Source organism: Mya arenaria, chromosome 3 (assembly GCF_026914265.1).
Source record: "Mya arenaria isolate MELC-2E11 chromosome 3, ASM2691426v1".
NCBI lineage: Eukaryota > Metazoa > Mollusca > Bivalvia > Myida > Myidae > Mya > Mya arenaria.
Window position 1 is genome coordinate 19,358,517 of NC_069124.1, and position 14,757 is coordinate 19,373,273.

Genomic DNA, 14,757 nt, shown 5'->3' on the forward strand with positions numbered 1-14,757 from the left:
AGGCTTACAAACTCCCACAATATGCTTCATTCCAATGTGAGCATACTTATAATAAAGGCTTACAAACTCCCACAATATGCTTCATTCCATAGTGAGCATACTTATAATAAACGCTTACAAACTCCCACAATATGCTTCATTCCAATGTGAGCATACTTATAATAAAGGCTTACAAACTCTCACAATATGCTTCATTCCATTGTGAGCATACTTATAATAAAGGCTTACAAACTCCCACAATATGCTTCATTCCATTCCATTCAATATCTTTACATAGCCACGAAATATCACTACATGATTACATGATAACAAATATTAAATTACAGGACAACCGGCATCGTCTTACGTATTTGTTTCCTGCTTTTAAGTGAAAGAATATGTCATCGTATTTAAACAAGAAAAACTCGACACTCAATTTATAACTTTCGTGCAATGTATATTAAAGATAACTAGTGGATCTAGGGGGAGGGGGCGTGTGATTCGCGAGTGATCTTAAAATTTACTTTGCATAAAAAGTAATGAACGAAGTGCAGGGCTCTCCCTGCTAAAATCTTTCAAGATTACTTTTTATTACAATATAGGAGAAAAAAGTAATAATATAAGCCATTAATGAACCGTTTCCAACTAGAAATTGTTAAAATGTTCATGGGGGAGTACCCCTACCCCTGCCAACATTTTAAACCAAATTAATTTCGATTCTGAGGGACTGCGCAAGTCAAACGGCTACTCCCATAATTTACACTCTCTCTAATATCAAATCCTGGATCCGCCCCTGAATTTATCATCTTAAATATGGGCCTTTAGCTTATCTGACATCAGTGAATGACCTTATAACGATGCATTCACTGGTTGGTTATATTCGAAGTTTATTCGTTTGTGGCTTCGTGAACCATCGTATCATTAATAATTCAAGCAAGGTCGGGTCATCGATACGTTAAGGAAATTAAATGGCTTTTTGTGTGGACATGATCCTAGCTCGTTACCCCCACTAGTCGTTATCTGTATTTCGATTTTCTTTGTCAATAGCGGAAGATAAACTATTTGAAGGCAGTCACATATGAAAGTCGTGGTTTGTAACAAACAGCTGTAGCTTGACGATTTAAGGCTAGTGTTACATTAAGAAAGGGAGGTTGAATTGTTTACACTCAGCAACCGTGCTGATGTTATTTTGGTGAAAAGGAGAACTACTTTTGGCTCGACATGGATGTCATAAAGATTTATTTCAACATCGTCTTATTGGTGATTGTGCAAGGTTAGTTTTGTTATTTCTTTAAGTATTTTTTTCAGTTATTATTTATACTTGAGGTATCCAATAATAACTACTAAACAAACAATAATGGGATCTTATGTCCAGGATGACAAACGCTTGTGGGAGCTTATAACCAGGGTGACAAACGTTTATGGGATCTTATGTCCAGGATGACAAACGCTTGTGGGGGCTTATAACCAGGGTGACAAACGTTTATGGGATCTTATGTCCAGGGTGGCAAACGTTTATGGGATCTTATGTCCAGGGTGGGATACTATGTCCAGGGTGACAAACGTTTATGGGATTTTATGTCCAGGTAGGCAAACGTTGATGGGATCTTATGTCCAGGGTGGCAAACGCTTATGGGATCTTATGTCCAGGGTGGCAAACGTTTATGGGATCTTATGTCCGGGTCGGGATATTATGTCCAGGGTGGCAAACGTTTATAGCATCTTATGTCCAGGTAGGCATGCGTTTATGGGATCTTATGTCCAGGGTGGCAAACGCTTATGGGATCTTATGTCCAGTGTGGGATCCTATGTCCAGGGTTGCAAACGTTTATGGGATCTTATGTCCAGGTAGGCAAACGTTTATAGGATCTTATGTCCAGGTAGGCAAACGCTTATGGGATCTTATGTCCAGGGTGGGATACTATGTCTAGGGCGGCAAACGTTTATGGGATCTTATGTCCAGGTAGGCAAGCGTTTAAGGAATCTTATGTCCAGGGTGGGATATTATATCCAGGGTGACAAACGCTTATTGCATCTTATGTGCAGGGTGGCAAACGCTTATGGGATTTTATGTCCAGGATGGCAAACGCTTATGGAATCATATGTCCAGGGTGGCAAACGCTTATGGAATCTTATGTCCAGGGTGGCAAACGTTTATGGGATCTTATGTATTTAAGATATTTGAAAAATTATAACAAAGATGACTTTCAGGCTAGTCTTCTAGCTACTGACTGGTCTCCTGTTTTGCTGAGTGATAGTGTAAACGATGCCTGGAATATATTTAAACAGTTACTTTTATCTGTGATAGACAATATAACTCCTGTGAAACAGACTAGAATTAAACAGAGAACAGAACCATGGATTGACTCAGACATTCTTAGTGTGATTAATGATAGGGATAAAGTTTTTAATAAATATAAATGTGATAGAAACTGTGATAATTATGAATCATTTAAGACTCTCAGGAACAAAGTTCAGAATCTTATTGTTAAATCAAAAAAGGAATATTTTACTAATACACTCGAGGAGAACAAAAATGACTCAACCTCTTTATGGAAAACTGTTAAAAATCTTGGTTTGCCTTCCAAAAAGGGTTCATCTTCAACTGGTTCAAATATTTGTTTAAATATCGACGATAATGTGTGTTTTGAAAAGAAACTTATTGCTGAATCATTCAACACATTTTATACAACAGTTGCATGTAAACTTGTTGAAAAGTTGCCAGAAAGTGTGCATAAATTTAGTAAGAATTTTGTTAATACTTATTATGCAAAAAAGGGTGTTTTTGCCAACAGTTTTTCTTTTTCCATTGTTTCTGAAAGTAAAGTTCTTAAATACTTAACTTCATTAGGTGTCAAAAAAGCTACTGGCTTAGATGGTATACCTTCTCGTTTTATCAAAGATGGATCCCTAGTTATTGCTGGTCCATTAGCTCATATCATAAACTTATCCCTTATCCAAGGTCAAGTCCCTGATGATCTTAAATCTGCAAGAGTTGTTCCCCTCTATAAAAAGAACGACAAATTGTCTGTTGGTAATTACCGGCCTGTGTCCATTTTAAATGTTGTATCGAAAATCCTTGAAAAGGTGGTTTATGACCAGGTTGAAGCTTATTTTAAGGATAAAGATCTGTTGTATAAATTACAATCAGGTTTCAGGAGTGGCTTCTCTACTGATACTTGTCTAGTTCACCTTACAGACTTTATCAGGTCTGAAAACGATAAAGGTAATGTGCTGTTGGTATGGTGCTGCTGGATTTGCAGAAAGCGTTTGACACAGTCGACCATTCCATTCTTTTAATGAATCTGCAAGCATCAGGTCTTAGTATTGACGTCCTAAATTGGTTCAAATCATATTTATCAGATAGACAGCAGCTTGTAGATGTCTCTTGTACTTATTCTTCCAATTCCAAAATAACATGTGGTGTTCCTCAGGGCTCAATCCTTGGTCCCCTTCTCTTTTTAATTTATGTAAATGATATGTCAGCTGTGGTCAAAAATAAATTGCTTTTATATGCTGATGATTCTGGTATCCTGGTATCTGGTAAAAGTTTATCTGTTGCTGAAAAGGCGTTGACAGATGATATGGAATTGGTCAGCCAATGGTTAGTGGACAATAAGTTGTCACTGCACTTGGGTAAAACCGAGTCAATTTTATTTGGGTCCAGGCAAAAGCTTAGGTCACAATCTAACCTGCATATAACCTGTTCTAGTACATCCATTGAATCAACTTCATCTATCAAGTATCTTGGGATTACTATAGACCAAAATCTGTCATTTTGCTCCATGGCCGAGTCTGTTCTTAAGATGGCCAACTCTCGGTTAAAATTTCTTTACCGCAAGAAAGAGTTTCTTACTCAGCATACCAAGAAACTTCTGGTTATGTCTCTAATTCAGTGTCACTATGACTACGCAGGCTCTGTTTGGTATAATAGCTTGACACAGTCTTTAAAAAATAAGTTACAAACTTGTCAAAATAAAATAATGAGATTTGTACTTGACTTGGATTCCAGAGCCCATATTGACCCATCCCACTTTAAGTCCCTTAGCTGGTTACCGGTCCACAGAAGAGTTGAACAGATAATGTTGTGTCATGTTTTTAAGATAAAAATGGCCTGTCTCCGGATTACATGGGTGAACACTTTATTTCGCAAGATTCCGTACATAATTATAGTACAAGACTTAGTCAAAAGGGTGGGTATTGTCTACCTAAAGTCAAAAGTCATGGTTCTAAGTCCTTTGCTTTCTCTGGAATTAAACTATGGAATGATTTACCTGTAGAGTTAACGGAGATCAACAGGTTACAAAGTTTTAAGGTTGCCATCAAAAGTCATCTTATGAACAGCATTTAAAATTGTTTTTACCTATTTCGGCTCAGGATTTAAATTGTTTGCTAATATCTTTTTACAATTTTAGTAATGTGTTTTAAATCCTAGCTGCAAACAGGAGTGTCACTAAATCAAGATTTGACTGTAATATACATTTTTATGACTCAATAGTACTTTTAAACATGATTATATTTAGGTCCGCCTCTCTATGTCATGCCGCCAATACAAAGGACCACAATGAAAATAAGGGCTTGCCCTTTTTTGTGTTATCCTTGGTGTTGGTGTGTATGTCATAGTTTTCTCGTATGTGATATAGTATTTAATAATGCTCATTATTTTATCCTATGTTATGTTGTGAACTATGTATATGCTTCCTATGCCAAAATAAATCTATCTATCTATCTGTGCAGGGTGTCAAACGCCTATGGAATCTTGTGTCCAGGGTGGGATCTTATGTTCAGGGTGACAAACGTTTATGGGATCTTATGTCCAGGCTGGCAAACGCTTATGGGATCTTATGTTCAGGGTGGCAAAGCAGTATGTGGTGTAATGACCACTCTGCCAAAATGATGTGGGATCTTGTGTCCACCTAATCAAAAATGATATGGGATGTTTTGTCCATTGAATGTTTTGTCCGGCATCCGAAGTTGGGTTTTGATCCAAGCACTTACGGATAAGTTTCATATTCAAGTTTGACTGCTGGTCACCGTAATTCACATTGCATTATAAGTTTAAAATACTGAAATTTAGTCTGGTTCAGTTTGTGGTTATCATGAAATATTCACTGCTTGATTTTATTTTCGCGATACCATTCTGTTTACTACTACACTGTTTCATTAGTATATGAATGTAGTTACTCATTATTCAGTTGGACATTATGGTTAGACCAAGCCCTAACCGCTGCTCTGTTGCATCTTATTTTAAAATATAGCATCTAAATGTTTATTCTTAAAAATGAAATTGATACTTACATGACTTATTTAAGTAATACATGTTCAAAAAATGTTGTAAAAACTAGCAATTAACATAACATAAGGAATGTCTACATTTCAGATGCGTAGATGTGATAATGGCCATTTTGTAGCAAAACCACCTCAAGCAATAGCACAAGTAATTACGTTTCGTTTCAGTGACTGCGGTAATCGGTGGCGAATGCTGTCTGTCCTATGTTGCACTTGATGGGTAACTTTTATGGTTTTTAAACTAAAATGTTATAACATTAATTCTTCTGTTGATTTTTGATCATCGGTTTTGGTTGTATACATAATCAGCTGTGTGTGTGTGTTATTTTCTTTTCTTTATTTAATTGTATCTTAAATCCATTGTCGAATAATCGCAGTATGATTATTTATTTATACATGTATTATAATGCATTGTTCAAAAAAGACTTATTAGGCACTTCTCACAGCGCAAAACGGGTAGGAGGACTAAACACTTAACTGATACATGGTTAACATATGTATCTGTTAAATGCAATCGAAATTTCGAAACATCTATGATTCATAATAATGTTTCTTCGTTTTCCTGCGCAATTACTTATTACATGTACATTAAGTCATATTGCATCGAGGGATGAAAACAAAAAAGGTTCTATCTTCTTCTTTAGTGAATGCCACTTAGATCCTTTTCGCATTCACCCCTCGATATGACGTAGATTTTATTCTTTAAACATATCGCATATATAATCATGGTTAAACCTTAATAAAAAAATAAACAGTTTTAATTTTTGGCCACCGACTCCGTTTTTATGTGAAAAGTCCATACGTTTTATTGAACTTATGCACCAGTCAATTGTTACCACGGCCTCCAAGGTCCGGGGGTATTCCGGGGTTAGCCGGGGAAATGGACCGTGTTTTTACCTTCCCGGTGGCCCGTAGTGCCGGTTGAATGCAGTGGTTTTGTATTCGCCCCAAATATAGCGGGGAATGTGCCTTACTTAGGGTCCTTGAGGTGCAGGGGCATTTGGCGGGGATTTTACCATCAGTTCGTCCCCACAGGGCGGGGTTTTTACTCGGGCTTGGCTGGACCGAAATTCAAAGTCCCCGCTATTCCCCGGACCTGGAGGGGCCGTGGTTACAATTGAATGGTGCATTAACACCCGCTTATCGGTGTTGCAAATAAAATGATCCGTCGACCCTTTCGTGGTGCAGCTGTGCCGTTTGATTTTTTGTACACAAGTGAATATATGTTATATTTCATCTGATATTGTTATTAAATGGAAATATTTCGAAACTCGGAGAATGTAGCATCGTGTAAGAGCACAAGTGGCTGGCTACGAATTCAGTTCATTATTGAGCGAACTGCGGTGCCAGTAGCTTTTCTCCCGATTCGAACTTGTGCATATTTTGAGATTTGTCAGCATTTTAACTACATTCGGTGAAATATACACATACTGTAAAAACATTATGGCGCACGCAAATAAAACTGTTATGCATTGTACGGTGCTCATAAAAAACTTACAAACTCTTCTTAAAAAGGAAATATGTGAAATTCCTGTTCGTTTTGAATAACGTACGTGCCAAAAAAATCCAGGGCATTGCTTGTTAAAGTGAAAGTAGAAAGTGGCTTAATTTTGGCAATGGTTACCTCTCCTCGTCTGTCAGAAAAACTTTTTTTCTTGAAAATCACCATCTGCAATGTATACAACGTTATGTGCTATTTGGTTAAACTTGTTTTAATTGTCAGTCAGGCCTCACTAAACTAAATTAGAACGAAATTTAGTATATTGGAGAAAAAGTGAGATGCCATTAGAAATGATACCATCGAATTTAAGTTTTGAGATAGGATAGCCATTAAAGCCATTAAAGGAACATTATACATATTCATGAACTTGGAGGCCTGCCACAAAGGCTACGGGCATTTCTCGGTCGATGGAGCATCATTAAGACATAAAGCTCCGATTGACACTAGTTTCACAAAAAAAGATACGTTCTTAAAGTCAAAATCTTAATTTTACTCTAGGTCCAAATCATAACTTCTTTTTGCGCCCCTACCCCCAATTTTCCTACATTTCAGACTTCTCTTCGAACCCCCGAATTCTCAAAGAGGCATTTTTATGTAAAAATATACCGGCACACATCCTACTGTTTTCGGAATTGGTTTAATTTTGGTCAAGGTATTCCGCATAGCTTATTGTTTCCGCAACAAACAGTCAAAGCAAGCATAATAACAATGCATGGTAAATATGGCATCCTTTTTATATTCCTTCAAAGTCTTTAAATCATGCCAACTTTCAGCACAAATCACACCCAACAGCGCCATCACTACTCAATGCAACAGCGCCACCACTTTGATCACATATGTGCATATCTCCTTTTTAAGTTTTGATGTGCACCGGCTTAAGTACTATACATATCAGATCAATTAGCAGAATACAGAATATTCTTTACGACGTGTCTTTCCGCCGAAATGTAGTTGAAATGCTACCGATGATTAAATACTGGAGCCTGCGTTTAGTAGTCGTGTTTACCCGAACGTGTAAACGGGACTGTTCAATCTACAGTGTGTGTATACCACGTGATAAATTACGTCATATATGCTATGTCGGAAGATTGCTTAAAATGGAGACTTAAATCAAAGATAACTTTTCATTTACAACACCATTTTAAATGAAACAAAGGGCAGTCTATGCCGTTTAAACAGTCCCGCATTTGTTTTATTTCCGAAATTTGATGAGGTCATTAGTTTCATCAAACACTTCGACAAACTTGTTTCCAAAATAATGTTTTGACAGTGCTCCGTCAGACGGCCGGATTGTGAAAAGGTTTGTCGAATTGTTTTAAGAAACTAAACTCGCAACCAAATTCTGGTAAAAGGCCGAAGGTAGGACTCCGTAAGCGGCGTAGACTGCGCTATGTTTCATTTAAAATTGTGAAAAAATAGTGAAGTTATCTTTGTTTTAAGTCTTTTTTCAAATCAAAATATTGCCTTCCGACGTAGCATTTATGCATTTATCACGTGGTATACACACACTGTATTGGGTCACGCCCATAACTCTCGAGAAAATATCAAGAACAAACACACATCTCTAGAACTAATTGAAACTTTAAAACTTACCCCTAGTCTTTGAACCAGGGTTCTTGAATATTTGTAGGACCATGGTTCAAACAGTTCAATAGTTATGTGTTTTTTTTTTTCATTATTAAACTATAACATGTGTAGTTCAATAACTTAAATGTGTCTTTAAGTTGGCTCAAAACATAAACGACTTTCATTGCGCGATAAACACTTTATTAATTTAAAACATCTCTATTTACCTATAGATGTATGAACTTACTCGTTTTAATTAATGGTAGCAACACCTTGTAAAGCTGCACTCTCGCAGATGTATAGTTTTGACATTTTTTATCTTTTGTCTCAGAATCAGCTGATTTGGATATCAATGCCTTCAATGCAGTCATATAAGATAACTCACAATAGATCAAATCCCAGTTATTCGCAAAACTGCAAATAATTAATTTTTTCTTAAAGCCTTAGTGACGCTTTTAGCCATAAAACATCAATTTTTGAACATCGATATGGAAAAATGCGTTCTGATTTTTTTGTCAGCAGTCTTGTTTAAGTGGTATCCAGACATTAAGGCGAAAATTGGCTCATTCGATCACAAAAAAAGTTGTCAAAACTGTCAATCTGTGAGAGTGCAGCTTTAAACTTTATTTTGGTCCTATGAATAACTTTGTGTTTGGTGATTAACAAAGATTCTTTTCTTAAATATAATCAAGACATAGAATCGAGTCTGTGCATGTTAGTATGTGGTTACCGGTGCTCATGATATGAACAGCAATACATTGGAAAAACTTAAACAGATCAAGTAAAGACAGATATCTAAGTTTGCTTTAGATAAGTTCCATTTGTTGTTCACTTTAGCTGTCTGATCAAAGTTAACTGAAATATACAATGATCAAATATTATTAACAAGGATTGACCCTGTTTTAGAAAATGCACATCCAAACCGAAAGGGTTCATAGTAATATTGCAAGAAAAAACCATTCCCAGTCTGAATCCTGTATTCATTTATGAATATTTAAACCTCAACTTCCATTCCCTAAATGAACTGCCTTTCGGCAATTGCGTTTATCAATAGATGAATGCAACATCTTCGGATATGTTCGGTTTTCAATTCATCGCATAACAATATACATGAAAGTTTTTCATCTTGTTATTGTTTGTATTGTGTCAGCAGGTGCCGTGAAATATAAATAAACATTGTAGAAAGTGTTAAATTTTGATATGTTAAATGTATGGTTGCCATAAGTGTTTCAATTTTACGTTTAAAAGTGATTTCAAATGGTTGATCTTTCCCGCGTTATCGTGACGTCACTTGGTAAAACGTTTCCGGTTACAGTCGGATCGTTCTATTTACAGAATGGGTAAAAAAGATTACTGAAAGGTTTTCTTAAATTAAATAAGGAATTTGTTTAGCAATTCTTGAATGAAATAATGCACTATTGGTGTAAATATATATAATGAATATCGGGGATATGAACGCAATTTGGCTGGTCAAAGTACGCGTGGGGACTCCACACACTTTGACCAGCCCAATTGCGTTCATACCCCGATAATGACATCAATCCCACAATGCATTCCTTAATTAAAAATTGACTGATTACTTTTTCCGAAGTGTTCAACACGTGTAACTCTTTTGTCTTTCAGTTTTTATTCCGGATCCTTTTGGTGCCCGAACGTTTGCTGTTACCAAAAACGACAAAAGCCTTTGAGAAATTCCGCGCATGCGCTGATTGATTTCCGGTCACGTGAGTGTTGTGACGACCCTGACCTTCAAGTGTATTCGTACGAAAGAGATACGTCCTGCACAGACTGGTTTTTTCAAGAATGGTATTTAATAATGATAATACAATTCGCTCAAATTTAATTATTTAAGATTTACTGATAAAGGTATTTTTATGATTGTGTAATGTTGCATTGTGAAGCTGTGTCGCTCTCTTGAAATTAAATTGGAGTAAACATCGAAGTATTTACTTTCGACATTTAGAATAATGTATTAATTATTTCAAAAAGCTTAACATCTATGTCGTCATTACTTGTAATTAGTCTTTACTACTGAAACAATACTCGTTAACACGGAACGTTAATTAGTTATGTCTCCTCAATTGATTGGAAAACATTGCCCGGGGTTTCATAGGATAACTGATTTTATGCAGTAGACGTTCACTATTGAATTCGGATGAATAGGCTAAACTATAAGGTCACTGTCAGTTCTTCTCCAGACCAAACGTATGAATTACATGTCGATTATCGATATTTTATCAGCGGAGGAGACACGCGTTTTTTCAATAAAGCAATACATGTATTTAGTTTTTGTTTTGTTTCAGGTACTATTATCTGAAGACCGGGCTTAAGATGGCCATTATCTGCCTCGCGGCTTTTGTGGTCACATACGTTCTATATCAGATGATAATCCCAAAACGGTCTAGTACCGTCTTGAAACGTGAGAAGACAAGAAAAATGCATTTTCACCACCTATCACAGGTAGATATGATTATTTTAATGAAATTAAGTTTAAACCCATCACTTTGTTTATCATTTCCAGTTTTCAAAAGATAATCAACTACAATATTTATCCCATGTATCCGCTCTGCTTTATCCGGATTAAAAATAAAAAGGAACCAATGGGAATTTGGTATACAGTCGAAACTCGTTATGACGAACTCTGTTATCTCGATGTTCTGGTAATGTCGAACTTTTTTCGGTTTATTATACACTTATTATAGGTTTCGATTATATAGAATGCTCTTTATCTCAAAGTATTTTAGAAGTCCCAACGACTTCGACATTGCGAATTTTGACTGTAAGTCCATTGTATCTTTCAATATCCAATGTAATAAAATGTAGTTTTTAATATCAACTATTCCTTTTAATTTAAAGTTTATGACTCTAGATATACGTACTGATTATTGAAATTAAAATATATTATCGCTGTTCGTGTGTGGATCATATAAATACGGGGAAATGAAGGCTGTAAATAATTTATTTTTAAACACACAATGTTAGTTTTCGAAAATCACAGTTAGAAGCCAAAATCACGACATGTATACTGTTGTTAAAAGGTGAAATATTTAGTGCTGTATAAAGCTTGATTGTAAGTGAATTTCTAGGTTTCCATTGCTAACCTTAGCTCAGGGTGAGAATGGTCTAGTGGTACAGATTTCCTTATCGAACCCAAGAGGTGGGTTCGACCCTCACCAGTGGTGCATTCTCTTGGCATCTCTGTGTCCCTCAAAAATTACGCAAGGTCTAAGTACTTGTCTCTAACCAGAAAACTGAGCCGAGAGCTAATATCTGTCTTTACAATCAAGTTATAATGATATAAAATATTTAAGAAATATAACACATAACACACCGCTGAGGGTCATATGACATTATAAGAACCGGCCAGTCAGCCACCGAAAGTGTATATGGGGGCTTCGGGGGCTGACTGGCCAGTCCTTATAATGCCATATGGCTCGAAGTGGTGTGCAAATATTTCTTATATTATACCGAACATTTTGTATTAGAATTAAATATTTTAAAGCGCCTTAGATGTGTTTTATTGAACAAAACTTACAATGTTTACTTGCGACAATTTTTCGCCATTGTTAAAATGGCAGGCCGCACTTACCAGTTGTAGGACGTCAGCAGTCCATATTACATTTTACATTTTTGGCAAAACTATGATATGGACCGCTGACGTCATAAAGTGGATTTTTATCAAAATACAGTGATATACGGACCGGTCGACTTTATATATACAAGAAGGGACACATGTATGTGAGGTACAATATACAATTATAGCATCGGTCCTGAAATAAATGTACAGTACACGACATATGACCGCGGTTGCCGTTACAGTATACTTATATTATCTAATCCATTTCAGGATTTGTTCGAAGTACGACAGCCGTTTCAGGTACCAAAGTGGCATTTACCGCAAACAAGATATGAATACATGCAACCTGTTGGTGTTGTATGAGCAGAGGGTGTTTGGTAGAGGATTGCAGTCGAAACACGCCGTGTCGTCGAATAACCCAGCACTCCATTACACTCGGTTGCGCTTCTGTATTGTTGCCGGAATGCGAATCATCATGATGACAGTGATTACTGTACTGTAAGGGAAATAACACTGCGTAGAGTTTAGCTACAATGAAACGCCGATGTTCCAACGGCTGACAAGTGCTTTTTCGTTAGTATTTTAAAGGCTAACGCAAACATTTGGAAAAAGTACTGGAGGTTAAGGAAAACAATGAGACTAGACGAATGTAAATCTCAACCTCTGTTATGGGGCGGGATTGAGGTGATGAATATGAATGAATACAAGATGAGGGTGAGCCATTTCAAGCTTTGGGATGAAATTGTCCTAAATACTCCATTTGTGATGGTTACAGTGATATTTTGTTCCCCATTTATGAAACAGATCGACATGCCAACTTTCAATCCCCATGGACAAGAACTTTGACGGTTGGGGCATACCGATCCAACGTTTTTTTTCAATGTCAAAAGTTTTCCAAAATCCTTATTAATTAGTCACTATTTAATAGTGACTAATTAATAAGGATTTTGGATAATATCCAATTATATCTACTAACCAATGAAGTTTCAATAAGTCAATTGGCCAAAATTTGTGAAAAACTTATCAAATTTATAACAATTGGCTGCAAAAGTTTTACCAATGACAATATTCAGATAACAGAACCTAATATTAATAAATTTGGAAGAAGAATAGATGTCTTCCATATGAACAATTCATACTATATCATGTATCACAAACGTTTAAAAATAATGCTTTTGTCCTAATTTGGCGAATAATCATATAAAGAAGCAGGAAAACACATATTGTATTCTTGTATATATGAAGTTTGCACCTTCTCAGCAAACACCTAACTTTGTAACAACGTTGTATTAACGTTATACCTAACGTTGTCTTCACGTTGTTACAGAACGTCATTCAATAACATTATCATGCCACAACCTTCAAACAACGTTGTAATAACATGTGATTGCAGTGTTAGAGGTTGTTTACCACTAATTATAATTCCTATAATTATTTTCATTAGTGAAATGATCGATTTGCACGCGAAAAAAACACTGATATCGTGTGTTTCACGACAAAACGCCATTAACTACGCCTCCAACATGAATGACCCAACGCGATTGGTCCAGGACTGGTCACGCGGTGATTAAGGCCAAATTTTTCCATATTGGGTCACTAAATTATAGTGTACCAAAAATGGCGTCTGTTTTCTCGTTAAGTTGAATAGATGAAACATTTCCCATAAATTGATCAATGTTAACAGGTTGTCCACGTCACATAATATACGTTACGGTGTAAGTAGGTTATCAAATGTGGGATTTACGGGGTGCAGGAAAACATATTCTGGTAGAACTTTGCATTTCTTATAATAACTAGAAATGTGTCCATAGGACACGGATGCCCCCACTTCGATTTTTTTGTCACAGAAAATAAGCCATAATGATTATTCAGGATAATCTGCACATATAGGATAAGTTGAGTTGAGTTGGGTTTTACGGCATCGCAAGACTGTATAGGTTATATGGCGCCATTCAGGCAGGAAAAAACTTGTTGGATCCACATCTCATTTACATCGAGATAAAAATATGGGACAATATAACAATATAAAATCATATTACCTGTTAAATTTCTGTTTTCAGTATGTTGTTGCTAAGAAAATCTAGAAAAGTACTAAAGCATAATGGATATATGCTCCTGAAAATGTGTGTAAAGTTGTGAAAAGTTTGGTACGTACGTAAGGACAAGGGCAAATCCTTTTCAAAAATTAGATCGGATAAGATATTTTTTAAGTATTGTTGGGAAATAAAGGGCCCTAACTCCTAAATGATTAAAGCGATTTCCATGGCTATCGAACTTGATCAAGATATTATGGTCACAAACATGTGTTAAAAGTTTGGTGAGGATTGGACAAACAGTTTTCAAGAATTAGATCGGAAACAATCTTCGGGACGTATTTTTCAAGTCTTTTTTTGCAAATAAAGGGCCGTAACTCCTAAATGACAAAAGCGATTTCCATGGCTATCGAACTTGATCAAGATATTATGGTCACAATCATGTATGTAAAGTTTGGTGAGGATTGGACACATACTTTTCAAGAATTAGATTGGAAACATATATTTTTGAAGTATTTTTGGCAAAAAAGGGCCGTAACTCCTAAATGACTAAAGCGATTTCCATGACTATCGAACTTGATCAAGATATTATGGTCACAAACATGTGTTTAAAGTTTGGTGAGGATTGGACAAACGGTTTTCAAGAATTAGATCGGAAACAATCTTCGGGACGTACGTACGTACAGACAGACAGACGTACGTACGGACAAGGGCAACCCTATATGCCGCCACTTTGTGGGGGCATAAAAAAGTAAACAAAATGGTTGAAAGTAACCAGTATGTATTCAATCGGAACAACTCTTATCGAAAAC

General features: G+C 36.2%; 1 protein-coding gene across 1 annotated transcript; it reads left to right on the top strand.

The window, feature by feature from the left end:
• Positions 1-992: 992 nt before the first annotated feature.
• LOC128228867 (uncharacterized) lies at positions 993-13,108 on the top strand. The gene is made up of 5 exons (XM_052940399.1): positions 993-1,252; positions 5,437-5,488; positions 9,959-10,141; positions 10,639-10,795; positions 12,183-13,108. The coding sequence occupies exons 1-5, from the start codon at positions 1,201-1,203 to the stop codon at positions 12,273-12,275; spliced, it is 537 nt and encodes a 178-aa protein (XP_052796359.1). The 5' UTR covers positions 993-1,200; the 3' UTR covers positions 12,276-13,108.
• The last annotated feature ends 1,649 nt before the right edge of the window (positions 13,109-14,757 follow it).